Source organism: Corticium candelabrum, chromosome 18 (assembly GCF_963422355.1).
Source record: "Corticium candelabrum chromosome 18, ooCorCand1.1, whole genome shotgun sequence".
Classification (NCBI taxonomy): domain Eukaryota; kingdom Metazoa; phylum Porifera; class Homoscleromorpha; order Homosclerophorida; family Plakinidae; genus Corticium; species Corticium candelabrum.
In genome coordinates, this window is record NC_085102.1 from 4,800,207 (window position 1) to 4,822,021 (window position 21,815).

Genomic DNA, 21,815 nt, shown 5'->3' on the forward strand with positions numbered 1-21,815 from the left:
AGTCGTCTTGGACAAACTCATTAGCATAGCGAGATTAGAACGTCGAAATGTATTGTGCTCAGTGTAGTTTGTATGCTTCAGGACAGTAATGGTCTTGTTGTGTTAGTGTTAGGTTGCTCATGATGTAAACGTTTGATTTAAAAAATGTATTGAGACAGAAAGATGGACATACATATATACAGACAGCCAGACGGACATACATACATAATCATGATGATGGTTGTCCACTGATTTCAGTGATGACAACCGGTCAATGAGAGTGATAGAAGATAGGGGGATAATGAGTAAAGTACAAGGAGAGATGGACAAAGCAGAACCTGCGCATAGAATGGTGTATAGTGAGTAAGACTTGCACAATATCAGACCCACTCTCTCGTCCTAGATTACCAAGTACATACTGGGGCAAGAGCTGCAACAAGCATGCAAGCAACTAGGATGCAGTGGTTTGCCAGAGAATGACTGATGGGCCTTCATTCCTGCCATGAAGTACACCACAGTACTATACTGCTGTAACCCCACGACCAAAGAGCACGACAAAAAGCCTGTTGTCTTTGTGTATATATGTATGGAGACAGAAAGATGGACATACATATATACAGACAGACATACATGGTACATGCATACAGACAGACAGACGGACATACATATTTACAGACAGATGGATGGATGAACAGACAAGCTGTTTTATATTTTTCCAATCTGCAATGGCACGTGTGGCCGTTTCCTCCATAGAACAAAAGTATGGTGCAAACCTACTGCAACCACCAGACACTAATTATAAAAAAAATAAAAATATTTATAGATGGTATATAAGTACACAACTAACAGTGTGTAAACAAAAGACAGAAAAAGAAAAAAGGAAGTCATCGTTACAGTTAGTAAACTTGACTCAAACAGTGGAATGTTTGTTGCACCAGATTGCGAAAAACATATGAGAGATTGTCTTGCAGATCTAATGTAAGAGGATCTTAACTTGGATACAATTTTTCTATACAGTCCAAACTAAGGCTGTTTAACAGACCACAAAAGCCAATCTATATTGTATAGAGTCTAGAGATGTTTGTCCATCATCCACGTAGTGATCATCAGGCATATGTTCAGACAGACGGACAAACAAACTTACAGACAGACAAATGAGCACGATAGCCGGCCGTTTCAACGCGGATCCGCTCACAAAATCCACTTGCGTTTTCTTTGCCTTCTCTTTCTTGTCGTACTGCTCCTTCTGCAAGCGTCCTAGAGCATCAAAATAACAGTCCCAACCCCAATTTGTCTCGTCAAACGTGTGATGCTCAAAATTCAAGCCTAACTCGTCGAGTCCAAGGAAAGTGACGAGTTTTTCATAAAAACTTGGATTGCGGAAGTCTTTCCGTTTCTGTACGCTCTCGTTCAGTCGTATGTTTCTCTGTCTTTGTTTTTTCAATAAATTAGTTATCTTGGATTGTAACTCGGGTTTGCATTGTCTGGAAGGAGCCGGTGGTAGGTTGACACGAGGTGGACGGTGGGATTTTGTTGGGTTGTCGGTGGTTGGTGCCCCTGGGGGAGGGGAGAGTCGCTACTGAACGGGGATGTACCTTCGATGTCATCTTGAAGTGGATAGAGAATGTGACTTGTGGGATGGTCGTTGGACTACAGAAAAACATGTTGGTGTTACACAATGTGAAATGCAGAGTTTGAGAAGGTTTGACTCACTCAAATCGACCAACACAGACAGACACATAGACATACAAACACACAGACAGACATACTCACACTCAAATGGATAGACACATAGACAGACACACAGACAGACTCATACTCAGATAGAGACACACACAAACAAACACCTCTGAAAACATCACAGCTTTGCTCTGCTGTGCTACACGAGTTGTAACAAACTCACTGACCAAAACGAGTGACCAACAAAAAAAGAAACAGTCAAACAGATCAACAGTAAACTACACAGTAAGTACTTTGACTCCTGAGAGCACACCGGTGGTTGAAACACTGAAATCCAAGTATGCAATCATCTCTGGTGTTGGTGCACGATAAAACTTGTCAAGCTTCCTCTTCTGTGGATCGTCCATCTCAAGAATAGGTGGGAGAGACATCACATCGAGTGTGCTGGTAGCCTCTTTTGTCCTCAGCAGTTTGGTGATACGTTGAATTGTTAGAATGGCAACTAACTTGCTAACTTTGACGATCATTTTGACTGTTGGTAATGTCGTTGCGATGTTCAGTGGAGATAGAGGTTGCACGGGAACGAGACCGACAAGAAGGCAGCCATAGAAAGCAACAACAAGCTCAACACCTAGAGAAGAGGAAAGACATTGAAATATCTACACTCATATATGCACACACACACACACACACACACACACACACACACACACACACACACACACACACACTCACGCACACACACCAACAGACAGACAGACACACACACACACACACACACGTAGACACACACATAGACACACACACACACACACACACACACACACACACACACACACACACACACACACACGTGTGCACACACACGCACACGCACACACACATGCACACACACACACGCACACATGCACACACACACACACACACACACACCAACAGACAGACAGACCAACAGGCACACACACACACACACGCACGCACACACACACACACACACACACACACACACACACACACACACACACACACACACACACTCAAATGGACATATGTTAAGCCCTCCACCACGTCTTTCGATGTCGACCTTGAGGTCAGTTGCGGAGATAGCTCCCCTGCCTCTAGAGACAGGGCCTCCATGCTCTACGTGGAGTCTTGGGGCCAGCGCTACAATCCACCTGGAGCTTGGCCGGAGTCATCCAGGGGCACTGACCAAGGCGCAGCTCTGGGACTGGACACCAGGGCCCACACGTACCCGTCTGCTGCATGATGTTGCTGCCAAGCCAGCGGTCATGTCCACCCCAGTCAATGACCAGATACTCATTTATACTCCTGAGTCAAGAGAAGCAAGTGTGGGTGAGTTTCTTGCTCAATGAAACTGCGACATTGTCACCTCCACCAGGATCGAACCTTTAAACCTCATCACGGAATACAAGATCCCAGATGTCATCACCATCGCTACACCATCTGCTCACACACACACACACACACACACACACACACACACACACACACACACACACACACACACACACACACACACACAATTGGCATCGAGTTGGGCATCATGAGAACAAGCGCATACACATAAATCTAAACAAAAAAATGACTTCACATACACACACAACGACCACAAACAGCACACTCACATTATGTATCGTTTCAACAGCCGGTAGTACATTACTCATCCACTGAAATGCCTGCAAACAGAAAGAGCATATACAGTGAGTAGTGTGTTCAACTTCAACTGCATTGTAAATCATCTGCTCCTCAAACTCAACAGTAATCTACATCATCACTAGTAAATGAAGCTGTGTTTACACCGTCACTTCAGAGATACGAGTGTGTGTGTGTGTGTGTGTGTGTGTGTGTGTGTGTGTATTTATTTTGAATATTAATGTAAATTTTATTAATTTTTGTCTACATCTATTGTCATTATCATTAATTAATCATTAGCTTGTTGCTAGAATGTATAATTCTTTGAAAACACAACACAGGGATGCATAACTAACTAAATATCATCAATGTCCCACACGACTTCCAATTCAGCAGATGCACATGCGTGACAGCTGCGTAACTCTTGCACGGAGCGAGCTTGTTATGCACGTCATTTCTCAATTCTGCATTGAGGTGGACGCGATTATCATGCTTTCGTTGAGCCGTTGCTATCATCTTTCGTTCCGTTAATTCGTGGCTAGAGATCGACGTACATCTCCTACTGCATGGAAAATAACCGTGAAGCGACATAGTGTATAGCGACCGGATACAAAGAAAGCAGCGTTACTAACGTTTCCTACGAGTCTTTCTTGCAAGACGACGTCAATCGTTCATCATTAGTACTACTTAGTAGTTACACCTCTAGCTAAAAGTGTGTTCACACCGGGCCTAATCATGATTAGTGTAGGGCCATTCTAATGCCATAAAGAGTAGTATTACAACCACATTACTAGTGTTTGCACGTGACTTTGGCAAGTGAGGTAGTATACAAAAACAGCATGCCGCCGATGTCTCTGATGTGGTGTTGTATGTTTAAAAGTACAAACGCAGCAACAACATGGCGACGTATACAGAAGCACAGGCAGATGTCTACTACGTGTGTGCCTGTACACGTGACAACTTCCTGCTGTTCCTAAAGGAGCTGCCAGAAAAAGCAAACTAAATGTTTCCCTCTTCAAAACCTAAATAAATGGATTCGTCAAGACAATTCACGCAAATTCCTGCCGGATATGACAAAAGAAAACTGTCGAGGCTAATTACACTCACGTGCCCACATGACTTACTAATCAAAAATAGTTAGTGGTGTGAACACACTTGCGTTAATGTTGGCCTAATCATAGTTAGCATAATCATAGTTAGTCCAGATGTCGGTGTGAACACGCTCTAAAACATATTTGCTCTCTTGAAGATCGCGGATGATGTGATGCATGTTGGTCGTGTGCATGCATGCATGGTTCCATGGGACCTTCACTTGGCTTCTTGAAGAACGATAAATTCGTTTGTTTTGCGATTCTTCTGTAAAAAAGTAACAGACGTGTACAACTATTACCTGAACTTTACTCTGCGCTTCTCAGTTTGACAACGGTTTGACCTTATTAACGTTTTTACTATGGATATGACATCTCAGCTTTTCTGTCATAATGCGTGGGATTGTTACGTCACCCATTGTTGGTGTCTCAATGGACTGCTGATTGGCTCAACAAATTCCCGAGAGTGATTCACGCCGATATGCTATTGTTACGTCACCTACTCTTCACGTCCCAAAACGACTGCTGACTGGCTCAACTAATCCTCTAGCGTAACACACGCTTACAAACTTACATAGATAACGACATACGGACAGACAGCCTGGAAGTCAATTCAGTCCGTTTAGAGTGAGCTTCTCGCAAAGCAGTCCACCACTTAATGTGGTGTCCTTCTTTTATGCTCGTAGTTTAATTAATATCAATAACTCACCTCATCCTCTGAGCAGCCGGGTCTTTGTTCGGCTACAAGAACCACTCGTTTGTCCTGCAGCACAGTGAGAGAAAACACGGCAATCCTGCAACACAAATGAGCAACAATCACACACGCGTGTGTATTACATGTGCACACTAAGTATCCCATGCCTCTGTCTGTATACAAATTTGTGAGGTTCAACGGCCAGAGCGGTTGCAATGAGGTCGTCCGCATTGTGCCGACGACCTTGGACTTTCATCAGACCATCTAAACGACCACAAATGAAAATAAGACCTCCCTAATATCATACACACAATTTGGTTACTTGGATGTTCAAATCATCTCAGACAAGTGATCTGTTTCAATGAATGTCAATAACTAATTAATTAAAAATAAATTGTTAAATTTAAATAATTAATATTAATTAATTAAATTAAAAGACAAATAAATATAAACAAACAAACAAACATAAACAAACAGACAAACAAACAAAAACAAACAAAAAATTAATTAATAATTTGAGTGTGTGTGTGTGTGTGTGTGTGTGTGTGTTGTGTCACACGTTTCACACACTCCACCAATCCTCTCAAACCAACTCACCAATCCAAGAAATCCAAGCAATCCCGTTCAAACATACAAACTCATCGAATGCGGCTGACCATTCGAAGCCAGCGGTTGAACCTATTACCACAATCCATCCCAACGCCTCACAATCACCAGATCAGTACACATACCTTGAACACGTTCGTTGACTTTCCAGCCAGACCCCAATAGCTTGTTCCCGTGTATTGTGAACTCACGCAGAGCTCACCGACTTCGTCCATTTGGCACAAATAGGGAGGACCTTCCAGCTTCACTATGGCAACTTTTGCTGCAAGTGACATGGAAGGAGTTAGTATGGCTAGATATAGAAGAGACTAGAGAAGGTATTGAACATGAAATAAATGCAGATGGATTGTAACTGCACGACTTGACATGTAGACAGACAGATAAACAGAGACAGACAAACAGATAAACAGAGACAGACAAACAGTCAGACAAACAAACAAACAGACGGACAGACAGACAGACACAGAGACAGACAGACATGAAACTGACAGACAGACAGACATGAAACTGACAGACAGACAGACAAGCAAACGAACAGGCAGACAGACATAGAGACAGACAGACATGAAATTGACAGACAGACAGACAAGCAAACAGACAGACAGACAAACAGGCAGACAGACACAGAGACAGACAGACAAACAGACAGACAGACAGACAAACAGACAAGCAAACAAACATAAAGACATCCAAATGAATAAAACATTATATTTTTTCATTCTTGCAAGCAACAAACCAATTACATCGATTACCTCCTGCAAGTACTGTGCCACAGTCTTGTAAAGTCAGAGACGACATCGAGTTCTCCTCTTCTACTCGAACGACTCCATAACTGAGTCCTGTGATCGACATGATGCCACGACCAGTTGCTGTTGAGCCAGGCAGACCAGGTCTACAGAAACATTCAATTAAAATGGAACACAAACGTAAGTATTCTTGTTCAGTAACATTTCATCACCTTCCTCACCCTGTCTGTCTGTTTATCTGTCTGTCTGTCTGTCTGTCTGTCTGTTTGTTTCAACTGTGCATAGTAATGTAATCATGTTTCAATGTTTTTCGACTCTGTTATTCAGTAATAAATCATTAATTCCGCATTTTGTCGTTTTATGACGTCACATTCTCGGGAGCCTAACGCGCCACCCTTGATTGACAATCTCTGGGGATCCGCCATTGAAAAATCATCCACAGAAGAGACTGACCTGTACGCGCGAGTTCTTGCTGAAAATTCGGCGCAGGTCAAACAGCTCGCACATTCCTCGCTTCCGGACTCAACAAACTTGATTCCGAGTGAAAACTGTTGCCGCCGCCTAAAAACATCAAAACTGTGAACGACTCCACACAATGACGAACGCCGTTTCGGCACGAAACGAAGTCGTAGAACGGTAGGACGACGCGCAGCACACGAATACGGCCGTCCGCGCGTCGATTCTCGAGAAACGCCTCCGTCAGTGAATTCACTCATCGCCCAGCGCGCCATGGCTACGCACCTACCAACGCCCTCGTTGCGAGAATGATGCTCACAAGCGTCGTACCAGATTGGTATGGCTCTAGCAGCTTTGCTTTCCTCTTTTCATAGCCTTTCTGTGTGATATCGCCTGTAAAGAGGACACTGGATTGACTACTGTGTGAGGTATGTGTGTGACTTGCCTTCTTCGAGTTCAAGTTCGAGATCTGCGAGCTTCTGGTGGACTTCTGGGGGGCAGGCTGGAGTAGTCCATGATATGGGCAACTGTTTGGCGTTGCCTGTTGGTCGTTAGTGCTTTTGGTGTTCACCCGAAATCGGGAAGAAAAATCATAGAAAGATACACCACAACTAGAGGTGGAACCAGTGTGCCTCGCGCGTCCGACAGTTCATCTCGCACATTGAGATTGGTGATTTCAATTGACTGCTTTGCACTTCAACGACGAAAGTAGTTCGTTCGTTTTGAACAAAAGGGTTCAATACAGTAGATATCAGGTTATGGCCATTCTTGCATCGTTTACAGTCACTTTGGTGAAGATATCACGGAGAACGGAAGTGCCGGTTCTTCGCATCTTACGGTTGGATGTGGATGAGACGGAATCACTTTAGGACACGACATTGCGTGGTCTGTTTCACCGTATCTTTTGCTGTTTTATATCGACGCGCTCATATCTACTGTTGGTCAGATAGTAAGAGAACGACGACGATAGCGCATGCAATGAGCAGCAGCGAAGTGGACGAGAGTTGTAAAGTTTTGCAAGGAAATTGTGGCCCAACCGGCAGATGGACGATTGCGTTGTTTCTATCGTTAGTTGTGGGCAATTTTGTGTTTAGCGGTTTTCTGTTGTGGAAGCTCAGTGTTCAGGAGAAAAGATTTGAGAAAACCGTAGAGAAGTTGCAGTTGGACTTGCAGGAACTTCAAGTAGAAAAAGAGGAAATGAAGCAGGTTTATGAGACGTTGTCTGAGTATGGAGGAGAAAGAGGGAAGAGGTCGGAAGAACACGTATTTTGGTCATTCATCAAACAGATGTGCAAACCAGAATCAGCAATTTGTATACCAGGTCAACCAGGAAAAGACGGATTGCCAGGAAAAGATGGTTCAACTGGATTACCAGGTCCAGCTGGAAAAAATGGCGAGGCGGGAAAGGATGGTGAACCTGGCAGTAAAGGAGAAAAAGGAAAAGGAGACAAAGGTGAACGAGGATATCCTGGTTTTAAAGGACAGAAGGGTGGAAAGGGGGAGATTGGGTTACAAGGAGGAAAAGGAATGAAAGGAGACAAAGGAACGAAAGGAAACAAAGGGGATAATCTCCCCAGTCAATGTTTACCAGGGAATCATCGTGTTTTAAGTGAAACTTGGAGACAAGCATCTGAGCATGTTTCTAAGACAACGTGGCACTGTGATAAGACAGGTAGTTCAGGCAATCAACATGGTTTCACACCAGGCTGGCATTCATTCAGTCCTACAATAGGTGGAGCTATGCCAGAGAAGTGCACATCTCAATACTACTGTGGAACTAATGCATCAGGATGGTTAAAAGGATCTCACCCAAATGTCATTGGTCAAAAAATTTCAAGAACAGTTTGCTTCAGGTCCGAGAGCAATTGTTGTAGATGGCAGACTAGTGTTGAAGTGATCAATTGTGGACAGTATTACATATACAACTTACCTAACACTCCAGGTTGCACTTTTGCTTACTGTGCTCGAGGACAGTGAAGAACAAGTTTCCTTTATCAAAACCATCAGATGTACTTATCTTTACATTTTTGTGTGTATCTATGCTTCTCTGACTAGACAAGTGTCTGCTAAGAATGATTGTTGTAAGAGCTGCTTGTTGTGTAGGATTGCTGCATAGAGTATGATGTGCTGCTAGATGGAAATTTTGTTATAAACATACACAGTTTGTGAGCAGAAATGTGGTTTGCTGTCTACAGTTAACAACAATATTTACCGGTGTAACAATAGATAAATTGTTGTATGTTAGATCACGTGTAGTTACATTTAATTAATTTAAGAATTAACTGTTATATAATAAAATAAATTTGATTAATTAATTATATATTTATTGTAATTTAAATAATCAATAATATTAATTAGTTTTTTATTAATTGCATACTTACCTTTAGGAGATTCTGTTTTCTAATTTATAACTTATTCTCAAATTTCTATTTACATGTTCGCAACATAATAAATAATTCAAATGTTACTTGAAATCCGGGAATTGTAATTATCCGGGCAGTTTACAAATTTTATAACCCGTACATGTTCTGCCAACATTCCTCGTTGATGTTCTAGCCTTTGTGACCGTCTTCCTCTGCCTTTCGTTAATTAATGGAATCATTATATCAAGAAGCGAACAAGTGAACAACAAAACTAAATTCGTATTTCGTTTTATTCTTGCGACCTCAGATTTTTGTTTGTGTTTGCAGATTGTTGATGGAAGTTGAGAGTCACATATCATCTCTAGGGCACTCGTATTCGCCTCAACTTGAGCAGGAAATTGAGGGTAAATTAGAGGAGTTGTTCTCTGATATTCAGAGGTTGGAGCAGATGGTCGCTAAAGAACCACCTTCCAGGAAGCAGAGCGCCAAACTGTGAGATTTGTGGAATGAGAGGAGGGATGATAGATGGGTAGATAGACAGACAGACAGACGGACGGTCATACGTAACATATATACAGACAGACAAACGTACATACATACATACATGGATACAGATATCATGTAAAGTGACATTGTCAAGTGTAACAGGCAAAGCTTGCTTTAAGAATAGCTATTCGCCAGTTCTTAGAAGACTAATAGCTTGTTCACACTGGCATGGTTATGTAGCCTAATCGATCGCGAGCCAAACCGAACCGAACCGCGTCAGCTAACCGTGTTGGCCTGCGTTCACACTGCCAAAGGCTGAAAGCGCGCTGAGAGTGCGTAGTCAAAGAAAGTGGGCGTGTATTCAGCTAACCATGCATATCCGGATAGTTCTTGTGATGGATCGTAGGCAAGATGCGATTGTCCTGTTTTAATTGGCATCTCAGCAGTCCATCGCAGTGAGATGTACAACACCGGGGTCTCAGAGACGATTTTCCACTGGACTACCGAACCGAACCGTGGTGGCACGGTAGCTTGAGATGAGCCAGCTCAACACGGTTTGGTTTGGTTCGGTTCGGTTTAGCTGGCGTTCACACTGCGAAGTGAAGCCGAACCAAACTGTGGCGCACCGTGCTGGCACAGTTACAAACGCTAGTGTGAACGGGCTATAAGAGTGTGTTTACACCAGGCCTAGTCACTAAGGCCACTGTTCACACCAGTATTCAGTGTGGAAAATAGGGAATTATTTTGGCTCGGACAGGTTGAGCTTAAGTAGGACATTCTTGTATAGTGTTACATGTCTAATTAAGTCCCACCCCTACTGCAGCCATTTTGCATGTAATTTTGTTACAACCAACTTCCAAGGGAGAAAGGCGTTAAAGGCAGCTGAAGTTTTCTCTGGATAAAGCATGCTAGGAGGCACCTAATTTCATGAAATTAACAGTTACACCATTGGAAAGGCTATCACATGCTAAGAGACAAGTATGCATATGGATGGATGTTTTGCCCAAACACGTCCTAACACTGGTGGAGTATTTGGTCGGACAAACAACACATTTGGTGGATCATTGTCCTATGTCCTACTGTTATTTTCCACACTGAGTCTTATTTAATCATGATTTGTGTAACGCCATTCTAATGCCATAAAGAGTAGCATTACAACCGCATTAGTTAGTTGGCACGTGAGGTAGTATACAAGAAGATCATGCCGCTGATGTTTCTGGTGTGGTGTTGTATGTTTAAACATACAAATGCAGCAACAACATGGTGATGTATATGGAAGCGCATATAGGTGTGTACTACATGCCTGTGACAGCTTCCTGCCGTCCCTGAAGGAGCTGCTGGAGAAAGCAAACTAATGTTTCCCTCTTCAAAACCTAAAGCAATGGATTCGTCAAGACAATTCATGCGAATCCTTGCCGGATATGACGGATGAAAACTGTCCGGGTTAATTACACTCACATGCCCATGTGACTTCCTAATCATAGCTAGCGGTGTGAACGCGCTTGTGCTAATGTTGGCCTAATCATAGTTAGTCCAGATGTTGGTGTGAACATGCTCTAAGAGTCATAACAAGATTGGATGTACACAGACAGACAAAGACAGACAGATGGATGAACAGACAAACTGTTTTATATCCTTCCTATCTACAAGGGCACATGTGGTCCTTGCATACATATAACAACAGTATGGTGCAAACCTACTGCAACCACCAGACACTAATTATTTATGAATATATAAGTACACAGCTAAGAGCATGTAAACAAAAGACAATGTGAAGAGAAACAAAGAAAAAGAGGAAATCATTGTTACAGTCAGTAAACTTGACTCAAACAGTGGAATGGCTTTGGCATGAGATCACAAAAAACATACGAGGATTGTCGTGTAGATCTAATGTAAGAGAGGAAGAAATGATGATCTTAACTTGCCAAGAGATGCTCTAGACACGCATGCACTAGGGTTAGAGTAATGAGGGGCATAACGTGGCATGGGCTAGACCGAGCTATAGCCACCCATCATTTGTAGGCGTGGTCTTAAAATTTCTGGACTTTAAATACGTCATGCTTGGAAATGCACTGTGGTGCTGGACACAACCTCTCAGAATGTCTTTCTTAAACATACAGGACATAATTAATGTATGTTTTGTGTTCCTCATGAGTACACATATAATATACCATGATACTAAGTACATTGTAGATATCAAATTCATGTGGTAATGAGACATTAATGTATACTATGGTATTCACAAACTTTTAGTGAAACCTCCCTAAATTGTCCAAGTTTGCATCACCTTTTTTCCAGTCTGGATACGCCACTGATTTAACATATCAGTTAATTAAAAGTCAGTAAGAAGTGGGCGTGTCCTGTAGCAGCGTGAAGTCTATTCCCATTTCTAGAGGTCACAATATGCCCCTGCAGTAATACGTCTGTATTCTACACAGTCTAAACTAGACAAGAGCCAGGGGTGTACTCTTTTAGTAGCGTGGAATGGGCTAGACCTGGCTATAGCCCCGCCCCCATTATTTGTAGGCGTGGTCTTAAAATTTGTGGACTTTAGACACGTAATGCTTGGAAATGGGTTTTAATATCGGGATAGCAATCCTTCACGTGTGAGTCACATGTCCATGTAATACAAATTTAAATTTAATGGACAAAGGAATTTGTTATTATATTAATTAATTGATCAAACTTATAAGCGACGCTTAGTTAGAACATCTGCATTTGATTTCTATCTTGTATATGGGTATTTTGGCTAGACACAAGCATACGGTCTATACTTAGCTACCGATAGCATTATGCAGGCTTGCATTCGGTTTGCCTGGTCTTGTCTTTGTCAATTCTTCTAGCAGACGTGCATACACAGTTTTATGTTAAAGTAGACACAATTCAAGCAGGTGTTTGCATGCAGGTAGGTAGTTAACTATGTACACTGTGGGTCTGCCTGGGTATGCATGTAAGGATATGTAGTGTGTGGATAAGTACAAAGTAATAAGAAGTGGGCGTATTCCATAGCATTGTAAGTTTTTCCTCCCATTTCTAGAGGTCGTGCTATGCCCTGCAATAGCCAATGTATATTGTATTGACGTTTGTCCACCATCCACCAACTGACCATATAGGAAGCATATCGTCATGCCTATGCCATGTGTACAGACAGACAGACAAACAAGCTTACAGACTAATAATACGTAATATGTTTGTATACCATGTATGTATACTTTCCCCACAACATTTAAATGGGTTGCACAATTTGGTTGATTATTTGTAGTTAAAGGAATTTGTTTCTTGTACAGACGAGTTGAACAATTGTCATATGATTGTCAGCATCTACATAGTACTCTTAGGACGTTCCAACAGAAACAGCGGCTCAAGGTATGGAGATGTACACAATAAGGAGTAATTGAAACGTCGTGTTGGATGCAGCATGATGTTGTGATAGGAAAAGGAAGAGCACGATAGGAATGAATTGTTGTCAAGGAGATTTACAGCAAATGTATGGATGTACACACACAACACACACACACACACACACACACACACACACACACACACACACACACACACACACACACACACACACACACACACTCACACTTGACTTGACTACAGCGGCCAGTGTCTGCCACGCCACTCTATATATGGGGAGAGCTGAGAGACGAGGTAGTTACTGTGTGCACTTATGTCTCTGTATGTTCTTCAGCCACTGCAAACGTCTTCCACATGTGCAAGACAGGGGAAGTTGACTGCTGTCTTTTTCTGAACAGCGTTTGCCACGATGACAGTTATGCCGTTGGAATCCTGGCTTGGATTTGAAGCACCGTCCACATTGACTACAATGGCAGCAACAGCATGTCCTATCAGGTTCCGGTATCCGACTTGAGGTACAATCAGTGGAGGCAAGTGATGATGACCGGATCGATAATAGAGTCGATGATGATGACATAGTCAAAGAAGAAGAAGAAGACACATTCAAACATTTATGTATTGCCAGTCCACTCCTACTTCTCAGCCACCGATGACACTTGGCACATTGCACTGCGCCTGGTTGTTCACACAGAGGCAGTTGGCATTCCACAATCCACTTGTGCCGTTTCATACCTGAATGACTCCGAAAGTAGCGGCAACACACAGCACATGAAAATGATCGTTCAGTAGAGGTACGTGTAACTTCATCCTGACATGAAGCTTGCCATTCTGGACATTGCTGTGCCAGGTGATACCAATTCTCTAGTTTTAACAACTTCAAGTCAGCCTGGATCCTGTCTTTCCATCTGGGGCTGACCCCTGAGCTGGTCTAGAATGTGACAGCCATCCAAATAATAGTTTCTTTGGTAATCTAATTGCAGTCATTCGAGCAACATGTCCTAACCACTGAAGGCGGTGGTGATGAAGGACGTCAGACATCAGACTACATCTCCCCATCTTTGTCAAAGATCAGTATTGGTGGTATGTTGAAGCTCCTGGTCCCATCAAGTCACATGTCTAAAAAATCCTAAATGTCAGGAGCTGCCTCTCATAGGTCACGCTCCCAGCTGTTAAGCTGGGCCCTTTGTGCTACTCAGGGAACTCTGGGCCTGCGCTAGCAAACTCCTGGAGCCAGGCCAGGCACTCGTAGGAGCACCGACTTGTGAAGCCAACTGTGGTGTGAGCACCCGAAGTCTCACCAGGACCCCAGTGGTTGATGTCATGTCACAGCTGATGGCCACTTAGGACCGCAGTCAATGACCAGGTAGGGTAAACCGGGGTAACTCCGTGAGTAATTTGATACACGCCCGTATATTACTACGTAGGAGTGTTGTAGTCGCTTGATCTTACTACCGTATGGAGCAGTAGCCTTCTGCCAATCAGCATGTGGGTGACCATCTCTGAAATCTTAATCGTTCTTGAGATAATTCGGGACTTTCGTCGACGCTGCTAATCTTGTGGGTGGGGCAACTTTGTGACAGGCAACTTACGACTTACGAATGGTTGTAACTATTGCTTGCTTGAGTACGTTTCTTTACTGCATCTACTGTGGTATTGAAAAATAAGGCATACCTATTAGATCTTTCTCTGTACCCTAGGAAGTTGCTGTGCGGTGTAGGAGGCGTTTTTGTTGTAGCTTCGCCGTCCCGGATGTCCATTCAAGTAGCAATTGACTTGCTATGGAACTCATAATCCTACGTCAAGTAGTTTACTAATAGTAGAAGAGATTCAAACCCTAAACTGGAGGTAAGACGCTTCACGCTCGAACAGGGTTAGATACTCACGGAGTTGCCCCGGATTACCCTACTCATTTATACTCCTGAGTCGAGAGAAGCATATGTGTGTTAGTTTCTTGCTTAAGGAAATTATGCGGGTCACACACACACACACACACACACACACACACACACACACACACACACACACACACACACACACACACACACACACACTTGATTTGTATGGTTTTCTTGTGACTTGTGGATCTGTGAGATTTGATTTCTTGCCAGTCACATGATATGTGGATTAGATACCAATGAAATATCATCTTGCAGGAGACACCAATAGCTAAGTCTGACTCTTGATCATGTGTGACAGACAGCTGTGGGAATGTTAATTTCTAGTGCATTGGGCTGATATTTAAAGCAGCTGTTTCGACAGACAGACAGACAGACAACAGACAGACATACAGATAGGCAGACAGACAGGCAGACAGATAACATCCTCGATCAACAAGACAGGCTGCACGTGTCAGTTCTCTGCTAGGTAGATGGGCAGGAGCATGGCTTAATAGCATTCCAACCTCATCAAAGTTTGCGCTTAACTCTAGGACTTTTGTCTAGCAACAAGACTGCAGTTGGGGTGTGATATACTTGCTTCTGTGTTGAGAAATATGAGTATGGAAGAAATATTGACAGGGAAGGGTTTCACCTATTGACATGTAAGTCTGGTGGAGGGCCCATTTGGTCCCACAACTCCATTGTTAGTGTCTGGTGTGATTATCTGCAAGAGGTGAATACGACTTATCGAAGAGAGCCTAGAGATCTGTATGACGGCACAGAGTCACGTCCTGACATCATAGCATTTGATTCTAATAACGGCAGAGATCTTGAATTAGATACATCTGTTGCTCATCCGTGGAATGCTGACATACTACTTAGAGCAGCTGAAGGAGACAGAGAAGCCACACGAATGAGAGAAATGGTAAAATTGCAGAAATATGGAAAGGAAGTAGACATATTTGGAAATGGCTCAAACTGGGACACCTCTAGTGTTTGAACATTATGGGAGATGGGGTGAGCACACCATCAAGTTTCTTTGTCACCTGTCTGAACTGTCTGTGGATGAATACGACTGCAAGAACAGCACTGAATTCAAGTCTCTCTGGCGTCAAGCTGTTTCTGTAGTTCTACAGCGATGTAATGCCCCGGGTGATGTCAAGAAAACTGTGTAGACTTGCTAGAACTAGTAAATCAGATTTAGACTCTTATTACAAACAATTGGTACAGTAGATCATTAATTGCTTTGCTGTCGCTGGACAATATTTAGCCTGTACTAGCAGTTGCAATATGCAAATATATTTATTGACAGACAGACAGACAGAGAACGGGCTCAAGTTTGTCAAGAGATCAATCAACCTACAGAATGCCATCGAGCAGTTGTTGTAATTGTGGCAAGAAACTGGACATCCAAAGATACCATCTAATCACTTGTAAGACTGGGGGTGGTCCAGTGCACACTCACAACTCAATTGTGTCAGCATGGTCTAACTGCCTTTCTCAACTCAACTTGTCGCACAAACTAGAGCCACAATACCGGTATGTCAACAGTGACAAGAGGTCGGACATCCTCGTTTATGACCAAGATTCAGGTGCAGACATTGAATTAGATGTGTCGTTGGCTCATCCATGGTGTTTGGACTCAGTGAAGGCAGCCTCCAGAGAAGAAGGAGTAGCAGCAATGAAATGGGAGGAGAAGAAAGAGGCAAAGTATAATTCTGAGCTGCTCCCAGAAGGGTCCTGCCCATTGGTCATTCCTCTTGTTTTCCAACATTTTGGCCGTTGGGGTGAACAAGCTGGCAAAGAGTGCAAGAGATGATGAAGGAAAACGAAATGAGACCGACTTCAAGAACAAGTGGTGATCAATCATTTCAGTGACACTACAACGTTGCAATGCAAAAGTTGTCTAGGACAAACTCATTAGCATAGCGAGATTAAAACGTCGAAATGTATTGTGCTCAGTGTAGTTTGTATGCTTTAGGACAGTAATGGTCTTGTTGTGTTATTGTTAGGTTGCTCATGATGTAAACGTTTGATTTAAATGGAAAATATATGTATGGAGACAGAAAGATGGACATACATATGTACAGACAGACAGACGTACTTACGGACGTAAATACATGATCATGATGATGGTTGTCCACGAATTGCAGTGATGACAACCGGTCAATGAGAGTGATATAAGATAGGGAGATAATGAGTAAAGTACAAGGAGAGATGGACAAAGCAGAACCTGCGCATAGAATGGTTTATAGTGAGTAAGACTTGCACAATATCAGACCCACTCTCTCGTCCTACATTACCAAGTACATACTGGGGCAGGAGCTGCAACAAGCATGCAAGCAACTAGGATGCAGTGGTTTGCCAAAGAATGACTGATGGGCCTTCATTTCTGCCATAAAGTACACCACAGTACTATACTGCTGTAACCCCACGACCAAAGAGCACGACAAAAAGCCTGTTGTCTTTGTCATTGCATCACAACAGAGCATAATCGAAGACCATAGATCGTGATACCTGGGTCAGCACCGAGGCGTATGACCTCAAGTTAGCGCAGGATTATTTGATGGCGGCCTGTACTCGCCATGTCACAGTACTGTCAACGAGCTTTGTGGGTTTTCTTTGGGAACAGTAGTGCCACCTACTGTCCTGCCACACCCTGGTGGTACTGCCACTGTAGATCCATGACTGCTTATCCATCAGAAAAAAATCATTCATTAGAATGGTTTTCTGCTTATACTGTATCACAGCTGGCCCTCATATCTGAGGGTTGTTGCACTATCCACCACCTGTGGACACGCACAGTAGCATGCAGCTTTGCCCTGAGACATACAGATACATAGATATACATACATACATACAGATAGACAGACAGACAGACAGACAGACAGACAGATGGTTTATGTTCATGTATCATGTAAAAGTGACATCATCAAGTGTAAAAAGCAAAGCTTGCTTTAAAATAGATATTTGCCAGTTCTTAGGAGACTAAGAGTTGGAACAAGATTGGACATACACAGACAGACAGACAGATGGACATACATATTTACAGACAGACAGGTGGATGGATGAACAGACAAGCTGTTTTATATTTTCTAATCTGCAACTGTACATGTGGCCGTTTCCTCCATAGAACAACAGTATGGTGCAAACCTACTGCAACTACCAGACACTAATTATAAAAAATAAAAATATTTATAGACGGTACATAAGTACACAACTAACAGTGTGTAACAAAAGACAGAAAAAAGAAAAAAGGAAGTCATCGTTACAGTTAGTAAACTTGACTCAAACAGTGGAATGTTTGTTGCACCAGATTGCGAAAAACATATGAGAGATTGTCTTGCAGATCTAATGTAAGAGGATCTTAACTTGGATACAATTTTTCTATACAGTCCAAACTAAGGCTGTTTAACAGACCACAAAAGCCAATGTATATTGTATAGAGTCTAGAGATGTTTGTCCACCATCCACGTAGTGATCATCAGGCATATGTTCAGACAGACGGACAAATAACTTACAGACAGTCAAACAAGCTCGACAGCCTGACTGACAAGTTTTTCATAAAAACTTGGATTGCGGAAGTCGTTCCATTTCTGTACGCTCTCGTTCAGTCGTATGTTTCTCTGTCTTTGCTTTTTCAATAAATTAGTTATCTTGGATTGTAACTCGGGTTTGCATTGTCTGGAAGGAGCCGGTGGTAGGTTGACACGAGGTGGACGGTGGGATTTTGTCGGGTTGTCGGTGGTTGGTGCCCCTGGGGGGAGGGGAGAGTCGCTACTGAACGGGGATGTACCTTCGATGTCATCTTGAAGTGGATAGAGAATGTGACTTGTGGGATGGTCGTTGGACTACAGAAAAACATGTTGGTGTTACGCAATGTGAAATGCAGAGTTTGAGAAGGTTTGACTTGTATGTCTCGTTTGTCTGTGCCATTGATTTGTCAGCTTCCTGTCTGTCTGTCTGTCCTGCTCATCATTTGTAGTGTTCAAGTGTATTATCTAGTCTGGCTATCACAAATAAATTAATTTAATTTATAAATTGATATTAATAAAATTAAATTAATATAAAATTAGCAACTAGACTAACAACTAATATATTAATTTATTTATTTTATTAATATTATTGTAAATAAATATTTAATTAAATTTGCTTATTTGCTTTAAAATCAACTCACCATTTTTCCGTCAAAAATCTTCACTCTCACTGCTTGGGTCATCGCCCTCCCGCACATAAGAGACCAATGACACAACGGGAGCCCTCTGTATCCGGGTCCTTATGAGCACATTCTTCAACAACATGGCGACGTATACAGAAGTACAGGCAGATGTCTACTACGTGTGTGCCTGTACACGTGACAACTTCCTGTTGTTCCTAAAGGAGCTGCCAGAAAAAGCAAACTAAATGTTTCCCTCTTCAAAACCTAAATAAATGGATTCGTCAAGACAATTCACGCAAATTCCTGCCGGATATGACCAAAGAAAACTGTCAAGGCTAATTACACTCACGTGCCCACGTGACTTACTAATCAAAAATAGTTAGTGGTGTAAACACACTTGCGTTAATGTTGGCCTAATCATAGTTAGCATAATCATAGTTAGTCCAGATGTCGGTGTGAACACGCTCTAAAACATATTTGCTCTCTTGAAGATCGCGGATGATGCGATGCATGTTGGTCGTGTGCATGCATGCATGGGTCCATGGGACCTTCGCTTGGCTTCTTGAAGAACGATAAATTCGTTTGTTTTGCGATTCTTCAGTAAAAAAAGTAACAGACGTGTACAACTATTACCTGAACTTTACTCTGCGCTTCTCAGTTTGACAACGGTTTGACCTTATTAACGTTTTTACTATGGATATGACATCTCAGCTTTCTGTCATAATGCGTGGGATTGTTACGTCACCCATTGTTGGTGTCCCAATGGACTGCTGATTGGCTCAACAAATTCCTGAGAGTGATTCACACCGATATGCTATTGTTACATCACCTACTCTTCGCGTCACAAAATGACTGCTGACTGGCTCAACTAATCCTCTAGCGTAACACACGCTTACAAACTTACATAGATAATGACATATGGACAGACAGACCGGAAGTCAATTCAGTCCGTTTAGAGTGAGCTTCTCGCAAGGCAGTCCACCACTTAATGTGGTGTCCTTCTTTTATGCTCGTAGCTTAATTAATATCAATAACTCACCTCATCCTCCGAGCAGCTGGGTCTTTGTTTGGCTACAATAACCACTCGTTCGTCGTGCAGCACAGTGAGAGAAAACACGGCAATCCTGCAACACAAATGAGCAACAATCACACACCCGTGTGTATTACATGTGCACACTACGTATCCCATGCCTCTGTCTGTATACAAATTTGTGAGGTTCAACAGCGAGAACGGTTGCAATGAGGTCGTCCGTATTGTGCCGACGGCCTTGGATTTTCATCAGACCATCGAAACGACCACAAATGAAAATAAGACCTCCCTAATATCATACACACAATTTGGTTAGTTGGATGTTCAAATCGTCTCAGACAAGTGATCTGTTTCAATGAATGTCAATAAGTAATTAATTAAAAATAAATTGTAAAATTTAATTAATTAATATTAATTATCTAAACAAACAGACAAACAAACAAAAAATTGATAATTTGCTTGAGTGAGTGACAAGTGTGTGTGTGTGTGTGTGTGTGTGTGTGTGTGTGTGTGTGTGTGTGTGTGTGTGTGTGTGTGTCACACATTTCACACACTCCACCAATCCTCTCAAACCAACTCACCGGTCCAAGAAATCCAAGCAATCCCGTTTGAACATACAAAAACTCATTGAATGCGGCTGACCATTCGAAGCCAGCGGTTGAACCTATTACCACAATCACAATCCATCCCAACGTCTCACAATCACCAGATCAGTACACATACCTTGAACACGTTCGTTGACTTTCCAGCCAGACCCCAATAGCTTGTTCCCGTGTATTGTGAACTCACACAGAGCTCACCGACTTCGTCCGTTTGGCACAAATAGGGAGGACCTTCCAGCTTCACTATGGCAACTTTTGCTGTAAAGTGACATGGAAGGAGTTAGTATGGCTAGATATAGAAGAGACTAGAGAAGGTATTGAACATGCAATAAATGCAGATGGATTGTAACTGCACGACTTGATATGTAGACAGACAGATAAACAGAGACAGACAAACAAGCAAACGGACAGACAGACAAACAGACAGACAAACACACAGACAAACAGACATGAAATTGACAGACAGACAGACAGACAGACAAGCAAACAAACATAAAGACATCCAAATGAATAAAACATTATATTTTTTCATTCTTGCAAGCAACAAACCAATTACATCGATTACCTCCTGGAAGTACTGTGCCACAGTCTTGTAAAGTCAGAGACGACATCGAGTTCTCCTCTTCTACTCGAACGACTCCATAACTGAGTCCTGTAATCGACATGATGCCACGACCAGTTGCTGTTGAGCCAGGCAGACCAAGTCTACAGAATCGGACTGGCGCTGGCCGACGCGACTTCGGAATTGTCCGGTTCGCTGTCGTCACTGATTTTTGCTTCGGGTTCGCATCCTCCTTGTCTGAGTCGCCATGATAGGTCACAAGCTGTTTGGACATCTGACTGTAACTCATGCTACCCCACATAGGGACAAGAACACAGAACAGAGTAGAAAAACACGCACACAAAATTGTACATACGGGACATGTAAATGGTATCCCGGATATGAAATAAAAGGCGCGTGTTCTACATTTTAGCGTGCACTTATACAAGCTTCTGTTCTAGCAGGTTACATTAATTTTTTGTCTATAGTAAAATG

The 21,815-nt window shown here is 42.6% G+C and overlaps 1 protein-coding gene and 3 pseudogenes across 2 annotated transcripts; 1 reads left to right on the forward strand and 3 right to left on the reverse strand.

Annotated features, from left to right (window-relative positions):
* Nucleotides 1–761: 761 nt before the first annotated feature.
* LOC134194000 (disco-interacting protein 2 homolog C-like) lies at nucleotides 762–7,203 on the reverse strand (annotated as a pseudogene).
* Nucleotides 7,204–7,561: 358 nt separating this feature from the next.
* On the forward strand, nucleotides 7,562–9,071 carry LOC134194001 (collagen alpha-1(XVII) chain-like). 2 transcript variants are annotated; one of them, XM_062662889.1, is made up of 2 exons: nucleotides 7,562–7,787; nucleotides 7,849–9,071. In XM_062662889.1, the coding sequence occupies exon 2, from the start codon at nucleotides 7,881–7,883 to the stop codon at nucleotides 8,877–8,879; it is 999 nt and encodes a 332-aa protein (XP_062518873.1). In that variant the 5' UTR covers nucleotides 7,562–7,787; nucleotides 7,849–7,880; the 3' UTR covers nucleotides 8,880–9,071. The 2 variants fall into 2 exon arrangements, with proteins under 2 accessions (XP_062518873.1, XP_062518874.1); XM_062662890.1 differs by having other exon boundaries at nucleotides 7,853–9,071.
* A 4,338-nt stretch (nucleotides 9,072–13,409) lies between these two features.
* LOC134193732 (oocyte zinc finger protein XlCOF7.1-like) lies at nucleotides 13,410–15,021 on the reverse strand (annotated as a pseudogene).
* A 3,076-nt stretch (nucleotides 15,022–18,097) lies between these two features.
* On the reverse strand, nucleotides 18,098–21,678 carry LOC134194142 (disco-interacting protein 2 homolog C-like; annotated as a pseudogene).
* Between the last annotated feature and the right edge of the window lie 137 nt (nucleotides 21,679–21,815).

Coding starts and splice junctions, on each gene's coding strand:
- LOC134194001 (XM_062662889.1), top strand. CDS start 7,881: ATGAGCAGCAGCGAAGTGGACGAGAGTTGTAAAGTTTTGCAAGGAAAT.